This window comes from Mandrillus leucophaeus, unplaced genomic scaffold (genome assembly GCF_000951045.1).
Source record: "Mandrillus leucophaeus isolate KB7577 unplaced genomic scaffold, Mleu.le_1.0 Scaffold124, whole genome shotgun sequence".
In the NCBI taxonomy this organism is placed as follows: domain Eukaryota; kingdom Metazoa; phylum Chordata; class Mammalia; order Primates; family Cercopithecidae; genus Mandrillus; species Mandrillus leucophaeus.
Window position 1 is genome coordinate 2,157,404 of NW_012100765.1, and position 20,213 is coordinate 2,177,616.

The 20,213-nt window shown below is 42.9% G+C and overlaps 1 protein-coding gene across 1 annotated transcript in view; it reads left to right on the forward strand.

Moving 5' to 3' along the window:
* The window catches only part of ATP8B1 (ATPase, aminophospholipid transporter, class I, type 8B, member 1), a 93,015-nt gene that overhangs the window by 11,292 nt on the left and 61,510 nt on the right, over positions 1-20,213 (forward strand). The window contains exons 2-10 of the mRNA XM_011971744.1: positions 5,556-5,653; positions 7,468-7,581; positions 11,093-11,191; positions 11,306-11,367; positions 14,199-14,271; positions 14,380-14,450; positions 16,845-16,927; positions 17,048-17,206; positions 17,714-17,802. Coding sequence (XP_011827134.1) covers positions 5,556-5,653; positions 7,468-7,581; positions 11,093-11,191; positions 11,306-11,367; positions 14,199-14,271; positions 14,380-14,450; positions 16,845-16,927; positions 17,048-17,206; positions 17,714-17,802 — 848 coding nt within the window. The remainder of the gene's footprint in view (positions 1-5,555; positions 5,654-7,467; positions 7,582-11,092; positions 11,192-11,305; positions 11,368-14,198; positions 14,272-14,379; positions 14,451-16,844; positions 16,928-17,047; positions 17,207-17,713; positions 17,803-20,213) is intronic.

The following is a 20,213-nucleotide window of genomic DNA, read 5'->3' on the forward strand; positions in this document are numbered from 1 at the left end:
AAAAGGGTCCAGAATGAAAATGAAGTTTTCCTTCCTGCCTCTTCTGTCCCTCAGTCTTGCAGTTTCCTTTCCAAAAAAATACTGCTGGACTGGGCACGGTGGCTCACACCTGTAATCCCAGCACTCTGGGAGGACAAGTCAGGAGGATAGCTTGAGGGCAGCAGTTCAAGTTCAGCCTGGTCTGCAAAGCAAGACCTCATATTTACAAAAATTTTTAAAAATTAGGTGCACTTTTGTCTCAGCTACTCCAGAAGTTGAGGTGGGAGGATCGCTTGAGCCCAGGAGTTCAGAGGCTGCAGTGAGCTGTGAGCATGCCACTTGCCACTGCACTCCAGCCCAGGTGCCACAATGAGACTTTGTCTTTTAAAAAAATAACAAAAAGAAACTACGGCTACCAGTTTCTCAAACTATATCCTTCCAGAGAGATACACATGCTTGCATGCACAAAGAATGCTTACAAACTTGTTTCCTTATATGCCCATACACATATGCAGAAACATACATGTGCGTATGTGTGTACACATATGCATTCATATTGTGTATGAATTCTGTGCATCACATAGCTGAAAGCACAAGATGGCAGATACCCTTATGCTTTTGCCTCTTAACAGTGTAATTTGGAGGTCATTCCTATCATATTTATGGGGTCACCTCATCGTTTTTTTGCGCACTGCATAGGCTTTTATTGTAATCGTGTTTAACTGGCTACTCCTAGTAGGCATTTGTGTTGTTTCTAGTCTTTCTGATAAATAGGGCTGCATTGAAAAGCCCTGCAGTAGGTACGTGGGGGATATTTCCTAGAAGTGCGATTGTTCGCTCAGTGCATATGTGTGTGTTAAATTTTCAGATCTGGCCAAATTGCTCTCCATAAAAGTTACCTCCGAGCGTCTGTGTCTCTGCTGTCTTTTCAACCTAGAATGTCATCCCAATCGTTACCATGTGCCAATATTTTGCTATTACAGGGTAAAAACTACTATCTCTGTGAAGAATTGCATTACTCTTTTAGGAACTTGAGTATCTTCTCATAGGTTGAAGAGTCATTTGAGGCCAGGTGCGGTGGCTCATGTCCTTTATCCCAGCACTTTGGGAGGCCGAGGTGGGCAGATCACCTGAGGTTAGGAGTTCAAGAGCAGTCTGGCCAACATGATGAAACCCGGTCTCTACTAAAAATGCAGAAATTAGCCAGGCGCGATGGCGGGCACCTGTAATCCCAGCTACTCGGGAGACTGAGGCAGGAGAATCTCTTCAAGCCGGGAGTCAGAGGTTGCAGTGAGCTGAGGTTGCATCATTGCACTCCAGCCTCGGCGAGAGCAGCATTTGAATTTCCCTTTGTATGAGCTGTCTTTTCATGTCCTTTACCCATTCTCTCTTCAATTATTTCTATTGTTTTTTTTTCTTCCTCTTTTGATGTTAGACTTTTTATCTTCTTGTTTTCCTTGTTTGCTGCAGTGTGTACCAACCAGCGCAGCTTCTTGGTTGTTAGTAGGTCTGTAAGCAAGCATTTGGTGCCAGCACAGAGAGGATGAGGGGAGGGCTGCACTCATCTGCTCTTCCAGATGGAAGTGATCAAAGGACGTGGTGATCATGGGAACACTCTGGAGAGCACGTAGCCACATTTAAATATATTGACAACACAACCATTTAGTAGACTCGGGCTGACTTTGAGCCACATGTCACGTGGCAGCTGTTAAAATCATCTCTACATGTACATGGATGGTTTTGATGACACAGCCTTGTTAGCTTTGTAGCTTTTAGCTAAAGGGCCATATGGTGAAGGTGCATTTTTTGCTGGTACATTTCTTATTTCTTCTCTTTTCTTTGTCAATATATCCATTCTAGAAAATGAGATGAACCAGGCACAGTGTGGTACATGCCTGTAATCCCAGCCGCTCTGAAGGCTGAGGCAGGAGGATCACTTGAGCCCAGGAATTTGAGGCCAGCATAGGCACTGGGCAACATAGTGAGACTCCATCTCTTAAAAAAAAAAAAAAAAAGGAGAAGAAGAAAAGAACAGAAAAAGAAAAAGTGGCCAGGCATGGTGGCTCAAGCCTGTAATCTCAGCACTTTGGAAGGCCGAGGCAGGTGGACCACCTGAGGTCAGGAGTTTGAGACCAGCCTGGTCAATATGGTGAAACCCCATCTCTACTAAAAATACAAAAATTAGCCGGGCATGGTGGTGTGTGCCTGTAGTCCCAGCTACTGGGAAGGCTGAGATAGGAGAATTGCTTGAAACCCGGGAGACAGAGGCTGCAGTGAGCTGAGATCGCGCCACTGCACTCCACCCTGGACGACAGAGCAAGACTCTGTCTAAAAAAAAAAAAAAAAGAAAAGAACAAAGAAAAAGAAAGAAGGACAAAAAAGAAAATGGGGCAAGATGCCTACTTTTTCTGTAAATTATCTTTGTAGTCCAAGTGTCCAGTAAAGTTCTCTGTTCCAAGCAGACACTTAAAATAAATGTTTGCTCAAAAAGGTCAATTCCTCTGCGTGCTGTTTTGTTGCCCTTCCAAAAGGCATGTGCGTCAGTGCAGCACTTCTTGACTCATGTTAACAGGTGTTCTGTGATTTTTTTAAAAGTGCCTGTGGTTATATTAATTTTAGAAAAGCTATTTTAAATATTAAAGCATTTTGAAACATTTAACTTATAAAATACAATCAGTTTATTTGCTACAGGGCTTCTCACAGCCTTTAATGTACCAGCAAATCCATTGAACTTCCAAGAGAGGGTTGCAAGGTGCTGTCTTCTGCAAGTGTGTTTGTCCACAGAACTCTGTTTTCATACTTTCATGGTATCTCATTGAAACACAGCTCAAGCAATTAGCCTAAACTCATAGATGAACCGAGTAGACATCAATTTCTTTGCCCCCTGATTTGTCTGATTTAGGCCAAACAGGGATCTTTAACTGGAAATAGGGTTATTGATTACTTGACTGCAGTCAGATTTCTAAAATTGAGTAAAAGCGTATTTGTGGTTCAATTGCAGACAAAGACATACTGGTTACTTTCTCCAGGCTCCCCACAGTATTGGCAGAAGCGTAAAATTAAGAGATCAAGGTCATTTCTGGTAACCCCTCACTGCTCCTACTCGAGGTCAGATGCCAGCCTCTCTGTCTGAATCATCCAAATCAAAATTGGCCAGGGATGAGGGTATAGTGCTGGGACCAGTCAGAGCCACCACCAGCTGATGGCTTAATTATGAAGCCAATTTACAGAGCCACAAGGGGGATGGACCAGAGGCAGGGTGGGAAAGCTGTTTATGTCCAGCTTCTTAACAGGGCAGTTTCTTCTTTCTGCTTGAGTATTTCTAAAATTGACTTTTAAGAAATCCCTTATTGGCCTTTTCTGTCTTCTTGAAGAATCTTGTCTGTTGTTCTTGTCAGCCTTCCTGAAATTTGGAACAGTGGTTCTGAACAGTGTTCTAGAACACTGGTGGCTGGGATGTGTCACAAGTCATCTGTGAGCTAAAGTAAACCGTGACAAGTGCATGCATTTGCAAATTACCACCAAATAGAATGGATTCAAGAGTACCTTATATAAGATCTTGTCTACCTACTTTGAGATCTCCTTTTTGAGTGGAATGCGCTGTTCTGACTGCATACATGATTACAGTGCTTATGAGTGGCTTTATATTTCCATTTTTATTTTCCCTTTTGATAAGATTGCACTTGAGCTACAAAGATACCAGGAACATTTTCATTTGTAATAACACAACTGTTATGATTACCCGATGAAAGGCAGCCAAAATGATGCGAGCAAAATGTTCAATAGTGATATTGTGGCTTTAAAAAAGCAATCAGGTTAACTATTTGCATTCCTCAATAGTCTACACTTGTTACTTTCTTTTTTTTTTTTTTTTCTTTTGAGACAGAGTCTCGCTCTGTCACCCAGGCTGGAGTGCAGCGGCACTATCTCGGCTCACTGCAACCTCTGCCTCCCAGGTTCAAGAGATTCTTCTGCCTCAGCCTTCCAAGTAGCTGGGATTATAGGCATACACCACCACACCCCACTAATTTTTTGTGTTTTTAGTAGAGGTGGGGTTTCACTGTGTTGGCCAGGCTGGTTTTGAATGCCTGACCCCAAGTGATCCACCCTCCTCGGCCTCCCAAAGTGCTAGGATTACAGGCGTGAGCCACCGTGCTTGGCCTACGCTTGTTACTCTTGCCATATTGTCTGTATTTCCTTTGGAGTAGGAGTCTAGAAAATACATCATTTTGCTGGGCACAGTGGCTCACGCCTGTAATCCCTGGCTCATGCCTGTAATCCCAGCACTTTGGGAGGCCAAGGCGGGCGGATCACCAGGTTAGAAGTTCGAGACCAGCCTGGCCAACATGGTGAAACCCCGTCTCCACTAAAAATACAAAAATTAGCCAGGTGTGGTGGCGGGCACCTGTAATCCCAGCTACTCAGGAGGCTGAGGCAGAAGAATCGCTTGAACCCGGGAGGCAGAGGTTGCGGTGAGCCGAGATCACACACTGCAGTCCAGTCTGGGTGACAGAGTGAGACTGTCTCAAAGGAAAAAAAAAAAAAAAAGATAATACATTATTTTAAAAGTGAAATATAATATTTTCAAACGTATATATTTTTATTATTATAGTTGTTAAGACTGATATTTTTGTAATTTTTTACTTTCAAGTGTCTTTGAATATATTCCTATCTCCACAAATAGTTGTGCCACATCCATCATTCATTTCTCCTCTCTGCCAATTTGGTGGGGATTCGTCAAAACCTAGTTCACTCCATTATGTGCGTCACTCAAGGGAGCTTCATCCAGCATGCATGTTCATGGAGAACTTGACGCCAAAGAGGTGCTTCCTCGTTTTCTTTCTTTTCTTTTTTTTTTGAAATGGAGTCTTGCTCTGTTGCCCAGGCTAGAGTACAGTGGTGCAATCTGAGCTCACTGCAACCTCCACCTCTCGGGTTCAAACAATTCTCCTGTCTCAGCCTCCTGAGGAGATGAGATTACAGGTGCCCACCACTGCACCCGGCTAATTTTTGTATTTTTAGTAGAGACAGGGTTTCATCATCTTGGCCAGGCTGGTCTTGAACTCCTGACCTCGTGATCCACCCGCCTTGGCCTCCCAAAGTGCTGGGATTACAGGCATGAGCCACTGTGCCCGGCCTGCTTCCTCATTTTCTTCCTGATTTATAGTATGCTTGCCTCAGCTTTCATAGCAGCGGCATGCTTATTCCTTCCTCTAGGCATCAAGGTATCAGCAGGATCGACTTCTTCTGAGAGCTACAAGGGAGAGGTCTGTTCTAGCCCTCTCTCCTTGGCTTGCAGATGGCCATTTTCTCCCTGTGACTTCACATTGTCTTCCGTCTATCTCTGTGTCCAAATTTCCCTTTTTGTAAAGGTATCAGTCCTGTTGAATTAGGGTCCTCTCTAATGACTTCACTTTCATTTGATTACATCTGCAGTGAGCAGTTTCCTCAAATAAGGTCACATTCTGAGGGATGGAGATTTAGGACTTCAACATTTGAATCTGGGGAAGACACAATTCAACTCATAACAACATGTTAATTTGCTACTTACGAACTTCTCTCCCTTTTTTTTAAAGAATGTACATGGCAAGTCAAAGCAAATGATCGCAAGTACCATGAACAACCTCACTTTATGAACACAAAGTTCTTTTGTATTAAGAAGAGTAAATATGCGGTGAGTTGTTAACTTTCTGAATTGTTTTTATTAAAATGCAGTTTTTTCCAGTAGCTGGCATGCTTACTACCTTCTTGCTACACCTGCCTTCTATGTAACCACCTGCCTGGGGCTATTGATAACCATTATTATTTCTATAGAATGTCATTTTTATTGATGATTATCTTTGGGGTGCGTAGAGGGTGACTTGAAACAAAACAGAATTATGTAGATTGAAATTGTCTCTCTTTTTTAAATTTTAAGCTAAAAATGTTTTATGAAAGAATATACAATGACGGCACAGAAGCCTCCTGTTTGAAAGTAATGGGTTTCAAAGGAATCTCTTAAGAACTTATCTTCCCCTTCTCTGCCTGGAATGGATTTAGAGATTTTAAACATATTTTCGACTCAGAAATACTTATTACCTTTGGAATGTGATAAAGAATGCTTAAAGATTAAACGTGAATTGCAAAAATTAGCCTGGCGCGGTGGCATGTGCCCATGGTCTCAGCTACTCGGGAGGCTGAGGCAGGAGAATCGCTTGAGCCCAGGAGGCAGAGATTTCAGTGAACTGAGATTGTGCCATGGCATTCCCGCCTAGGTGACAGGAGTGAGACCCTGTCTCAATAATAATAATAATAAATATTAAGTGTGGGCTTAAATGTTGTAAGATGTGTGTTTTAGTTCCAAGGGCTTCCATAACAGAGTACCACAACTGGATGGCTTAAACAACAGAAGTTCACTCTCTCCCGATGCAGGGATCAGAAGTCTGAAATCTCGGTGTTGGTAGGGTTGGCTACTTCTAGAGCCTCTGCAGGAGAATCTGTTCCCTGCCTCTCCCCTGGCTTCTGGTGGCCACTGGCAATCCTTGGAGTTCCTTGGCTTACAGATGAAGTCACCCCAATCTCTGCTTCACTCTTCCTGTGTGTGTCTGTGTGCAGCTTTCCTCTTATAGGGACCCCAGTCCGAATAAGCACCTCATTAAATTAGAGCCTGTCCTAATCACGTCTGACTTCATCTTGATTATCTCTGCGAAGATCTTATTTCCAAATAAGATCCCACTCGTAGGTATTAGCGTTAAGACCTGAACATATCTTTTGCAGGACACAATGCAACCCACTACAGTACCTTTTGCTCTTTCTTACGTAGTAGGTCTTCTGTCTCCTCACTTAAATAAAAGCGTCACTTTTCCTGGCTTTTGCCATGTTGTTGTCTACCTTTACCCTGTTTTCTAACAGTCTCCAATGGGTCAAGGAATCTGACAGCATGATTTATTTGGTCACAGTCTGATGTATGTTTCTTCTTACTGCCTCAGTCATAAGACTCCAAGTAGTCATTGTGAGGCTTGGCTGCTTGGCTAGAATTAAAAGCTTAAAAGAAATCTCAGCATCTTTCTTTTCTTTTTCTCTTTTCTTTTTTTTTTTTTTTAAGGCAGAGTTTCACTCTGTCGCACAGGCTGGAGTACAGTGGGACGATCTGCAACCTCTGCCTCCTGGGTTCAAGTGATTCTCCTGCCTCAGCCTCCCAAGTATCTGGGACTACAGGTGTGCACCACCACGCCTGGCTAATTTTTGTATTTTTAGTAGAGATGGGGTTTCACCATGTTGGCCAGGCTGGTATCAAACTCCTAGGCTCAAGTGATCCACCCACCTCGGTCTCCCAAAGTGCTGGGATTATAGGCATGAGCCACCGCACCCAGCCAAAATCCTCAATATCTTTCTGATAGATTATGTTCCTTTGTCACTGTAAGCTGTGGGACTTAGTGATTTTTGCAGATGTGTATACATTGTGATAAATACAGCATCATGTAGAATGACTCTTATTTTTTCCAACAGAATAATGCAATTAAAACATACAAGTACAACGTACTTACCTTTATACCAATGAATCTGTTTGAGCAATTTAAGAGAGCAGCCAATTTATATTTCCTGGTTCTTCTTATCTTACAGGTAATGCCTTTTGCTATCTTAAATCTGTTTGAATTATAGTGACTCAATAACATTTAAGCTGTAGACACATATAATGCGAATAATCTTGAAAGTGTTTTATATTAGCATCAGGGTTCTGTATATAAAGGAACAGTGCCTCATACACAGAACCAGCTCAATCAGTGCCATATGAACAGGGAAAGGGAGCAAATGGAAATATTATTCTAATTCTGTATTATTAAAAATGTCATGTTATACTGATATTGGTGTTAAAACTGGTATCCCTGAAGTGAATAAAACTAAAATCTAGCCAGGCACAGTGGCCTACGCCTGTAATCCCCGCACTTTGGGAGGCCGAGGCGAGCAGATCACCTCAGGTGAGGAGTTTGAGGCCAGCCTGGCCAACATGGTGAAACCCCATGTCTACAAAAATACAAAAATTAGCAGGGCATGATGGCAGATGCCTGTAATCCCAGCTACTTGGAAGGCTGAGGTGGGAGAATCACTTGAAGCTGGGAGGCGGTGGTTGCAGTGAGCCGAGATCATGCCATTGCATTCCAACCTGGGCCACAGAGCGAGACTCTGTCTCAAAAAAAAAAAGAAAAAAAAAAAAAGCTGGGCGTGGTGGCTCACCCCTGCAATCTCAACACTTTGGGAGGCTGAAGAGGGTGGATCACCTGAAGTCAGTAGCTCGAGACCAGCCTGGCTAACATGGTGAAACCCCGTTTCTACTAAAAATACAAAAAATTAGCCAGGCATGATGGTGCGCGCCTGTAATCCCAGCTACTCAGGAGGCTGAGGCAAGAGAAGCGCTTGAACCCAGGAGGCAGAGGTTGCAGTGAGCCGAGATCCCACCATCGCACTCCAGCTTGGACAGCAAGAGCTAAACTCCATCTCAAAAAAAAATAAAATCAAATCCTTACTTTGTAAAATTATTTGCACCTTAACGTTAAACCTATTTTTGTGCTTGTCTTTTATTATTGTATTTACATGCTGAATTTCCCCCAAAAAAGATTGTTGATTTTTTATTAAAATTTTGGTCATAAATTTCAGTAAGTTATTTTTGTGAACTGTTTTTACATTTTAAAAGGCCTACTTAAATTTTTTTTTTTTTCCTAATTGTGACAAAGGATCCAGTTATCCGGAGAGCATGAGTTTAACTGTAATCGAGGGAACTCCACACACACTAGTTAGCGCCAGAATCAACCTTTAGTGTCTGCTGTGCAGATTACAAAGCTCAAGCCCAGAATATACACCTGGTTTCACCAGATTCTCTTTTTTTTTTTTTTTTTTTGCTCTTGTTGCCCAGGCTGGAGTGCGGTGGCGCCATCTTGGCTCACTGCAACCTCCTCCTCCTTCTCCTGGGTTCAAGCGATTCTCCTGCCTCAGCCCCCCGAGTAGCTGGGATCATAGTTGCCCGCCGCCATGTCCAGCTAATTTTTGTATTTTTAGTAGAGACAGGGTTTCACTATGTTAACCAGGCTAGTCTCAGACTCCTGACTTCAGTTAATCCACCCGCCTCAGCTTCCCCAAGTGCTGGGATTACAGGCATGAGCCACTGTGCCTGGTACTTTACCAGATTCTTTACAGCAAGCGTTGGATTTGGAAAACTTACACCTGCTGGGATTGACCCTCTAAGGTTTTATGAAAATGGGGTAGAATGTGAGTCTAGGTGGGGATGGAGGATGCGTGGAGAGGAGGGAAAAAGAAGAGGCGATACTAAGGAGAAATGGATACGCAATGATTTAGGAAACTGAAAGACCTGCAAGTCAGATAGTAAAGGATGGCCCTGTTATCAAAGGAGATGCTTAGACAACTGTGTGTAGAGGTTAGCACTGCAAACTCTAAGGTGCAGCTCTATAGGAAGTAGGCCATTTTTCCTTACTTCCTTCTAGCAGGGGAGAGGAGTTTCACATATTCACCATGATATGGGAAGAAGGATCTTTCTGTCTTCCAACTGTACCCCAGTTATCTTCTCTTTTTTTTTGAAATGGACTTTCGCTTTTGTTGTCAAGCCTGGAGTGCAATGGGGTGATCTCAGCTCACCACAACCACCGCCTCCCAGGTTCAAGCCATTCTTCTGTCTCAGCTTCCTGAGTAGCTGGGATTACCGGCATGTGCCACCACACCTGGCTAATTTTGTATTTTTAGTAGAGACGGGGTTTCTCTATGTTGGTCAGGCTGGTCTCAAACTTCCAAGCTCAGGTGATCTGCCCACCTCGGCCTCCCAAAATGTTGGAATTACAGGCGTGAACCACCACATCTGGCCCAGTTATCTTCTCTTAAGGTCAGCAATCCAAATTAGGGTAACAGTAATAGCCGTAGGTAGCTTCTTAACTTGTGTTGTCACTACACTTAATTCTTCTAGTCTAGAAGGTCAGGCCTGGCGTGACCTCCATTTTGCAGAGAAGAGCTGAGGCCTAGTAAGCTAAAGTAACTTGCTCAAAGTCCCATAAGCCATAAATGGTAGAGCTGACTAAGCCTCGAATCTAGGAGTTGACTTCAAAGCCTGTCATTTTAACCACTACATTATATAGCCCACTGATCAGGAGGACGGTTATGAAATAACTTTATTAAACTTGTGTCCCAATCTTTATTCAAACTTAGAGGCTATCTTGATGGAGATAGGGCTTCTTGCAAGGCCATCTCACTTTCTTGGATAGGCCAATAGTGATGATCATGAAGGAAGCACTTTCTTCTAATGCCCTCAGAGATACTCTCCCTAATCCCTCACTTTCAGAGGCAGCTGGTACCTCCTGCCATCTTTGCCTCTAACATGGGATCCTCAGAAACCACTGGCTGAGAAACCTGCAGTGCAGAACCTACTATGCATGCATTCCTTAAAAGTTAAGATGGCTTTGGCCAGGCACGGTGGCTCACACCTGTAATGCCAGCACTTTGGGAGGCTGAGGCAGGAAGATTGCCTGAGGTCAGGAGCTCGAGACCAACCTGGCCAACATGGTGAAAACCCATCTCTACTAAAAATACAAAAAAATTAGCCAGGTGTGGTGGCACACACCTGTAATCCCAGCTGCTCAGGAGGCTGAGGCAGGAGAATCACTTGAACCTGGGAGGTGGAGGTTTCAGTGAGCCAAAATTGTGCCACTACACTCCAGCCTGGGTGACAGAGGGAGACTCCATCTCAAAAAAAAAATGTTAAGATGAGACTTCTCCTTTGCCACTCCTACCCCCTCACCCCCAGTTAAATATGATTTTCACAAAAAATTTAGAGCAACTCTCTTTTAGGTATCATGATACAAAACTTCCTTGGTGTCCAGTTAAGGTTGCAATGAGATAATTTCAGGAGCCACTGCCCTCTAGGCTCTGTTCCAGGTGTCCAGAAGCTAGAGAGAACCACTAGAAGGAGGTTGTCCAGATGCTTAAAGAGCTTTTCCTACACACTCTGCAGGATGTAGACTCATGTGATGACGGAGATGAGACTTGGAATTAGCAAGCTTAGAATTAGCAGTAAGTTACCTGTAAGCTTGATATGCCTTCATGGACACACACATAAGCCCTTTTATTCTTTTAGGCAATTCCTCAAATCTCTACCCTGGCTTGGTACACCACACTAGTGCCCCTGCTTCTGGTGCTGGGCGTCACCGCAATCAAAGACCTGGTGGACGATGTGGTGAGGATTTCTCATACAACCTTCTACTCATTGCTTTGAATTGACTTTAAGTTCTCATGCCTCCCTTCTGTATTGAGATGTTTAAAACAGCATTTCCCCATCTTCCTTCTCAAGGCTCGCCATAAAATGGATAAGGAAATCAACAATAGGACGTGTGAAGTCATTAAGGATGGCAGGTACTGTGTCTTCTTTAATTAGTAACTGAGTTTCAAGGATGTAATGCACAATTCTGCCTAGAAACATATTCAGAGATAATTATTACAATGTAGAAGGCTATTAGTACATTAACTTTTTTTTTCGAGAGAGAGAGTCTAGCTCTGTCACCCAGGCTGGAGTGCAGCAGCGCGATCTTGGTTCACTGCAAACTCCACCTTCCGGGTTCAAGCAATTTTCCTGCCTCAGCCTCCTGAGTAGATGGAATTACAGGCGTGCACTACCACACTCAGCTAATTTTTGTACTTTTAGTAGAGACGGGGTTTCACCACGTTGGCCAGGCTGGTCTCAAACTCCTGACCTCAAGTTATCTGCCCTCCTCGATCTCCCAAAGTGTTGGGATTACAGGCATGAACCACCACACCTGGCCTTAAATTATCTTTTTAATGAGTATGTACCCCTGTTGTAATATATCTAATACTGATAGTGATAAAAATAGATAAAAAGATGACTACTTTGGGTACTAAATTCCATAGGAAATATTCATTAAAATTTTTAACATATCAACACTTTTAAAAGTTTTAAACTATGATATTGTTTTAAAGATTTTCCCATATACAAACAATATACCCAGTGGACATAATGAACCTACTATAATAATAAAATTAATTTACTTGGAGGCAGACATCTAATCACTATATGTTTATCTGCCATTCATTTATGGCCAAAAATGACCTGGAGATTTAAAATACATTTTTAATATATGTTTATGCCCCAGTTCCCCTAATGTCACAAGAATTTAGTACACAATTCTTAACTCCAGGATTTAAAAAAAAAATTTGGCTTATCTTCCAATAAATGAAATTGTAGATGTTTTACATTTCAATATTTCTGAAATTTTAAAATAGAAATTTGCATGTAAGTCTGAAATGACAAATGGATAGGCCTGCACCTTCTTGGCAGGGCTATTAGAAGGCAATTTTGAATACTGAAATATTGGAGGCAATTCTGTTAGAATTGTGACCCCACTGCAAGGGCTGCTCAAGCCATGGCCCTGCCAGACACGCACCCTAGACTTCCAATTCAAGGCAACCCAGAGCTCCTCTTTACCAGTGTCGTAGCTATGGTACAGGCTAAACATATGGGCTGGCCAGGCACGGTGGCTCACACCTGTAATCTCAGGACTTTGGGAGGCCAAGGCAGGAGGATCACTTGAGGCCAGGACTTCGAGGCCAGCCTGGCCAACTTAGTGAGACTCCTGTCTTAACAACAACAGCCTCTTCTGCTAGGCTCATTGGGACACTTATTCTGTTTTACTGAATGAAGTGTTTCCTAATCCTAGAATTGTAAACGAAGCCAATTAAGATCTTTAAATTGTTGTGATTTTGTCTTTTGACACTTGAAAGGTAACTTTGGAACACAATTTCTTTATTTGCAAGGGAAAAAAAGCCACCTAAACATATTTATAGCTTGGTATAGTCTATATTTGAATTATACAGGGTGGAAGTATGGCTGTAAGTCAGGTTATTTTCCTCAGTGTTGACACACAAAAAGTCTTGGATTAGGTCTTAGTTACTATTTTTAGCACTTGAATTTGCAGTTCTGCCTGGAGGCTCTTGCTCAAAAAACAACTCATTACTGATCGCTGAGTTGGTGCTTTCGTTACAGTTGACTACATTAAATTAACAAACACTTATGGAGCACTTTCTGCATGTTGGAGGCAGGACAGTATCCTTGAGAAACTTACAGTTCAAGACAGAAGATGAGACACCTACACACATCATTCTAATAAAATCCATATCAGAATAAAAAACGATAAAAACAAAATGCTCTGACAGTTCAGGGAAGGCAAAAGTCACTTTAGCAAGGGAATGTGGGGAAAGATGTCAAGACTGAGCAAAGCCCTGAAGATGATGTGCTAGGGAGGCTGAAGGAGTTGTGTAAACACAAGTTGTGCTGACAATACAAAGCTCCATTAGACAACTGACCATAATCCAATTTGTGTATAGCCTCGGGGCCTTAAAGGGCATGCAGTGTCTTTGCCAGTTAAGCCTTTACAATTAAGAAGTTAACAGGCCAGGTGAGGTGGCTCATGCCTCTAATCCCAGCACTTTGGGAGGCCCAGCTGTGTTGATCACCTGAGGTCAGGAGTTCGAGACCAGCCTGGCCAACATGGTAAAAACCCATCTCTGCTAAAAATACAAAAATTAGTCGGGCGTGGTGGCACATGCCTGTAGTCGCAGCTACTCGGGAGCCTGAGGCAGGAGAATCTCTTGAACCCCAGAAGGCGAAGTTGCAGTGAGCTGAGATCGTGCCACTGCACTCCAGCCTGGGCAACAGAGCGAGACTCTGTCTCAATAAAAAAAAAAATAATAATTAATAAATAAATAATAAAGATAATTTAAACAGTAGAGAGTAGGCAAACTCTGAAGCCCCCACGAAGACTCTGGCAGGCCCACGTGGGTGCCATAACGTAGGTGCTCCTGTCCTGGGACCAGCACGGACCAAGTGATGGGTCACTGAGAAGGAACACAGCAGGGAGGCGAGTTGGACATAAGCAAAAACAAAAGGCGGTGGCAAGTATTTCCCTGCCACACACATAAGTGGCCCCCATAAACTCTTCCTTACATGACGTAGAGGGAAAGAGCATATCAAAGTCATCATCATTGCTTCCTTCAGAGGTCAGTACGATTTTCATGCCCACTTAACATGTTTACGTCATTAAAAAAGCAAAATGTTATCATTTTCTCTGTGACTTACACATTTTCCAGAATCTGTAACATCCAGAAAGAATAGTAATTCCCTTGCCTGTAACTTAAAATTTCAATAAATCCTCATTATTTTTAATCCTTAGGTTCAAAGTTGCCAAATGGAAAGACATTCAAGTTGGAGACGTCATTCGTCTGAAAAAAAATGATTTTGTTCCAGTAAGTGACCAACTTCTGCTTCTCTCGTTCCTTGTTCTCCCCCAGCCCCTGCGCTCGGCTTCTCCCTCAGGGTCTCGGTGTTATCGGGGTGTGTTTTCTTTTGGACAGGCTGACATTCTCCTGCTGTCTAGCTCTGAGCCTAACAGCCTCTGCTATGTGGAAACAGCAGAACTGGATGGGTAAGTGTGTCTCAATGGGCCTCATTTAAAGCTGGCCTTTGAAGGCACATTCATTCCATTGAAATCGGAGCATTCTGGACCAGAGGGATTGGTATCTGGCGTTGCCTCTGCCACCTGCTGCCTGTCCCTACCGATCTCACCTTTGCCCCTCTGTGAAGCAGAGCTCTACCCACCTGCCTGTCACCACCTCTCAGGGAAGGTAAAAGGATCAGACAGGTGCATATCTGTCTGAGCCCTTTATCAACTGCTGAGCAGTGTCCAGACAGATATGAATAATACTGAGGTTATTATCTGTGTCAGAGAAAGGAACAGATTTTTAAAGTCTTTACCAATAGGCAATTGATTTATTTATTTTTGAGACAGAGTCTCACTCTGTTGCGCAGGTTGGAGTGTAGTGGAGCTATCTCAGCTCACTGCAAGCTCCACACCCGCTGGGTTCAAACAATTCTCCTGCCTCAGCCTCTTGAGTAACTGAGATTACAGGCGCCAGCCCCCACACCCAGCTAATTTTTGTATTTTTAGTAGAGATGGGGTTTCACCATGTTAGCCAGGCTGGTCTCGAACCCCTGATCTCAAGTGATCTGCCTGTCTCGGCCTGCCAAAGTGCTGGGATTACAGGGGTGAGCCACTGCACCTGGCCTCAATAGGCAATTCTGAATTCTTCTTGTGTTGGTTTTGGTTACTATGCTATCATTTAAAAGAGAATAAAGTTCTGTTTTTGACCAGTTTTCTGACCAGTTTTCAAGGCATTTATTGAGTGCTCACGAGGTTGCAGGCACTTTACATGTTAGCTCATTGAATCCTCTAAATGACCATGTGAGATGAATATTACTGGTCTGTATTACCCATAAGGAATCGGAGGCCCAGGGAGGTGCAGCAGCCTGCCCAAGGTCACACAGTGAGTGGTAGAGTCGGGACATTGCTCCCTCTGCTCCTCGTGCCTCATGCTCCAGATATGCATACACTGCTTTACAGAGAGCCGAAATCATGAGACTGAAAACTAGGGCTGGCTGGGCGCGGTGGCTCACACCTGTTATCCCAGCACTTTGGGAGGCCAAGGCGGGCAGATCATGAGGTCAGGAGATCGAGACCATCCTGGCTAACACACTGAAACCCCGTCTCTACTAAAAATACAAAAAATTAGCCAGGCATGGTGGCGGGCGCCTGTACTCCCAGCTACTCTGGAGGCTGAGGCAGGAGAATGGCATGAACCCGGGAGGTGGAGCTTGCAGTGAGCCGAGATTGCGCCACTGCACTCCAGCCTGGGCAACAGAGAGAGACTCCGTCTCAATTAAAAAAACAAAAAACAAAAAACTAGGGCTGTCTTTGCTTCATAGATCAGTCAATTGACTGTTGGAAATCTATCACACTTTTTTTTTTTTTTGAGAAAAACTTAAAACCAATTAACCACTTCTTAATTGTAAAGGCTAATTGGTTAAAAAACAATTAACCACTTCTTAATTGTAAAGACTTAACTGACAAAGACACTGCGTTCCCTTTAAGGCCTTGAGGCTATACCCAAATTGGAGTATGGGCAGTTGCCTGATGGAGCTTTGTGTTGTCAGGTTGGTCTCAAACTCCTGACCTCAAGTGATCTGCCTGCCTCTGCCTCCCAAAGTGCTGGGATTATAGGCGTGAGCCACCGCGCCCAACTGACTGTTTATTCCAAACTATAAAACTGCTATTATTTCCATGAGAGATTCTAAAGCTTTACAAAGACATAAGATCCTAACATGCCCTGTCAGAACAGAATGGTGAGGTTGAGAATGAACTTATCTAGTCCATGGAAATTCCTAAGTGTTCCTGAATCCTATATAAAGCCATCAGTCATGAGAAGGCAGCCTTACCCTGTCCCCAGCCTGCCCTTGTGCTCACCCACAACCTTACCTTGCACTGTGGTGGGGCAATTGGGAGTAAAGCTACCACCTCCTTTTCCAAATGAAATTGTCTTTCAAAAACATGTGATCCAGTTATTCACTCTGGAAAAGAATTTGACAGAGGCGAAACAGAATTTCTGTACCAAATACGTGTTATAGAATCATCTTAATATGATTAAATATTAGACGCTACCTTTTCAAATAGCCCTTTGGTAGTCCCAGCTGGTGGTAAAGGTCAAGTCAGTGGGAAGGATGTTTGTGGGCACCTCTGTGCTAACCTTCACAACAACAAACAGTGAAGGGAACCAACATTTCCCAAGGTCGGAAATGTTCTCTAGTTCAGGGCATAACCTTATCCAAGCCTGAAATTCCAAGGTGAACAGAGTTTGAAAATAGAAACAGCTAATTATTTAGCCTTCATATCCAGATACAGCTAATATAACTTTGGATGATTAACATCCATTTCAAACTCGAAAATTTGTTCATTTAATTCATTCATTTTCCCCCCTTCCTTTAGAGAAACCAATTTAAAATTTAAGATGTCACTTGAAATCACAGACCAGTACCTCCAAAGAGAAGATACATTGGCAACATTTGATGGTTTGTACAAAACATGTCTTACTTTGCTTTAAATTTTAGTTGCTTGGTTCAATTCCTATTGATTAACACCAGAAAGAGTTTTGTATGTGATTAATTATGTGAATCTTATATTTTTAAAAGGTTTTGTTGAATGTGAAGAACCCAATAACCGACTAGATAAGTTTACGGGAACACTATTTTGGAGAAACACAAGTTTTCCTTTGGATGCTGATAAAATTTTGTTACGTGGCTGTGTAATTAGGAACACCGATTTCTGCCATGGCTTAGTCATTTTTGCAGGTACTTTCAGAGTTTCTTGGGAAATTAATCAGCTATGATCTTTAAAGACTTAAAGGAGGGGATTGCTTTTCTGTCCTTTCTCCATCAAAACCAAAAGAAGAGTAGAAGAGTAATAGCATTGTGAGCTATTCCTTTTTTCTTTTTTTGGAGACAGCGTCTGACTCTGTAGCCCAGGCTGGAGTGCAGTAGTGCGATCTCAGCTCACTGCAACCTCTGCCTCCTGGGTTCAAGTGATTCTCCTGTCTCAGCCTCCAGAGTAGCTGGGATTATAGGCATGTGCTACCATGCCCGGCTAATTTTTGTATTTTTAGTAGAGACAGGGTTTGCCATGTTGGCCAGGCTGGCCTCGAACCCCTGACCTCAGGTGATCCACCCACCTCAGCCTCCAAAAGTGCTGGGATTACAGGCATAAACCACCATGCCTGGCCAAGACAAGTAATTTTATTGGTGAGCCAGTGAATTGATTTTTTTCCCAATTGATAATTACATTGACTTTTCCATTTTCAGGTGCTGACACTAAAATAATGAAGAATAGTGGGAAAACCAGATTTAAAAGAACTAAAATTGATTACTTGATGAACTACATGGTTTACACGGTATTTATTTTTCATCTCAGTAGATCTCTCATCTAGATTGCTGTCTTTTGCGCTAATATTATTGTATGTTTTTCTAATACAAAGAAATCTTACCTCTTTAGGTGGAACAGAAAAATTCTTGGGCACTAATGCAGGAAGAAGGGATTTTTCTCAAAAACACCTCACTTTTTCTCAGAAATGCCACACTTTTAACAGGAGAATCCCCTTGGGAAGGGAAATTTCAGTTGTAGGGTGCCCTGAGTGCTTTGATGACGGGAACTGGAAAACCCGGAAGCCCTAGATAAATTAGTGAAGCTGGACTCCTGAAATCAATGTAGGGTTGATTTCATTGCTGTTACTTTCCCATAGAGGCAGTTCTCTTAGAAGCAAACCTCCCCTGGCCTCCCCACCCTGCAACATCTACTGTATAGCTCCAAATACAAGGCAAGGCTTAAAATAAAGTATGTCGAGGACCCCCAAGATCACTCCCAGGTTTGATGATTCACTGGAAGGACTCATAGGCCCCAGCACATCATTGTATTCACAGCTGTGACTCATTACAACGAAAGGACACAGAGCAAGATCAGCCAGAGGCTCATGGAGCAAAGTGCAAAGGAAACCAGGCGCAAGCTTCCAAAAGTCTGCCATCCCGCCCGCACTCCCCACAAAGCCACACACACAATAGGCACTTAATTCTCCCAGCAGCAATTAATGACACCACAAGTGAAATGTTGTCTATACCAAGGAAGCCCATGAGAGACTCGGTGTCAAGGGTTTTTAACAAAAAAACTCTAGACTCCCCAAAAGAATACAGATGATCAGCATAAACCATGCTGTTTGCACAGTTAGGCATCATGAGTTATTCTTTTTTTTTTTTTTTTTTTTTGAGATGGAGTTTCGCCCATCTGCCCAGGCTAGAGTGCAATGGCATGATCTTGGTTCACTACACTCTCCGCCTCCCAGGTTCAGGTGACTGTCCTGCCTCAGCCTCCCAAGTAGCTGGGATTACAGGCAGCCGCCACCCCACCTGGCTAATTTTTGTATTTTTGGTAGAGATGGGGTTTCACCATGTTGGCCAGGCTGGTCTCGAACCCCTGACCTCAAGTGATCTGCCCGCCTCGGCCTCCCAAAGTGCTGGGATTACGAGCATGAGCCACTGCACCCAGCCCATGAGCTATTCTCATCAGAGAATAAAAAATAACCGGGAAATCCTCCAAACATCTAAGTTACCAGATACCAGCCCAGGGCAAACCCTGCAAGCAGGCTTCGGAGGAAGCAGTCTCAGACCTGCTATGTTCGCTCTTTTCTGCCCATGTGGTGACCCCAAATATTAAGCACTCCTTCTATTTCCCAACGAAAATTTTTTCAAGTATTTAGTTCAATTTGAATGCATACTTCTAATACTTACTCTTTGATTGCATATACATATTTAAAATCAGATAAAAATAATAATTTAAGAAACATTTTCCCCTGCTTTCTCGTTTCATGAGAATTGTATTTGAACTTTTCACAGTCATCGCTGGTGTCATGGTTGTGGTTATGAGTGCGGCACTCTCAAAAGCCTGTTGGCACTCTGCTATTTCCATGACAAAGTTGTGAGATATAGCACTTTTGGAGTCTGTGTTCAGAAATTTAAATTTGTCTCTGGAATTTTATTCCCACCTGCGAATCTCTGAGTACCACTAGCAGAGTTGACTTTTTATTCCTTCCATAAATATATGCTCATAACTTCTACAACATAATACTTATCATATTGCTTCTTAAGTGATCTTATTTTACAATGTTATGCAATACTTGTGACATTACACATTAAGGAATAATGGCCCAAATATAGGTGAAATTTTGTTACCCTGAAAAAAAAATTCTGGTTGGGCGAGGGCCACCTGTAATCCCAGCAATTTGGGAGACTGAGGCAGGCAAATCACTTGAGGCCAGGAGTTCCAGACCATGGCCAACATGGTGAAACTCATCTCTACTAAAAAGACAGGCATGGTGGCGCGTGCCTGTAATCCCAGCTACTCAGGAGGCTGAGGCATGAGAATTGTTTGAACCAGGAAGGTGGAGGTTGTAGTGAGCCACAGTGGCACCACTGCACTCCAGCCTGGGCGATACAGTGAGACTGTCTTAAAAAAAATCTGTTGAATATTTTCTGTAAGCATTCCAGTTTTCCAATTCAGCCTTGTTGGAAGTTGTTTCACGCTAAGTAAGATATCTTCCCCAAACAGTATGTTATTGTTCAAAGTAAACATAATTGAGAGAATGCCCTATAATATAAGACTCTTCAAGCATTTGAATGTAAGACACCACCTTCTCTTTTGAAAGATAATTTTGGGAACAAAACCTCACCTTCTGTGGGAGATGTAGGATACACGAGTCAATCGTAGCAATCAAATAGACTTTCAAAGCGTTATGTTGGCGCTGTTTTTATTTGA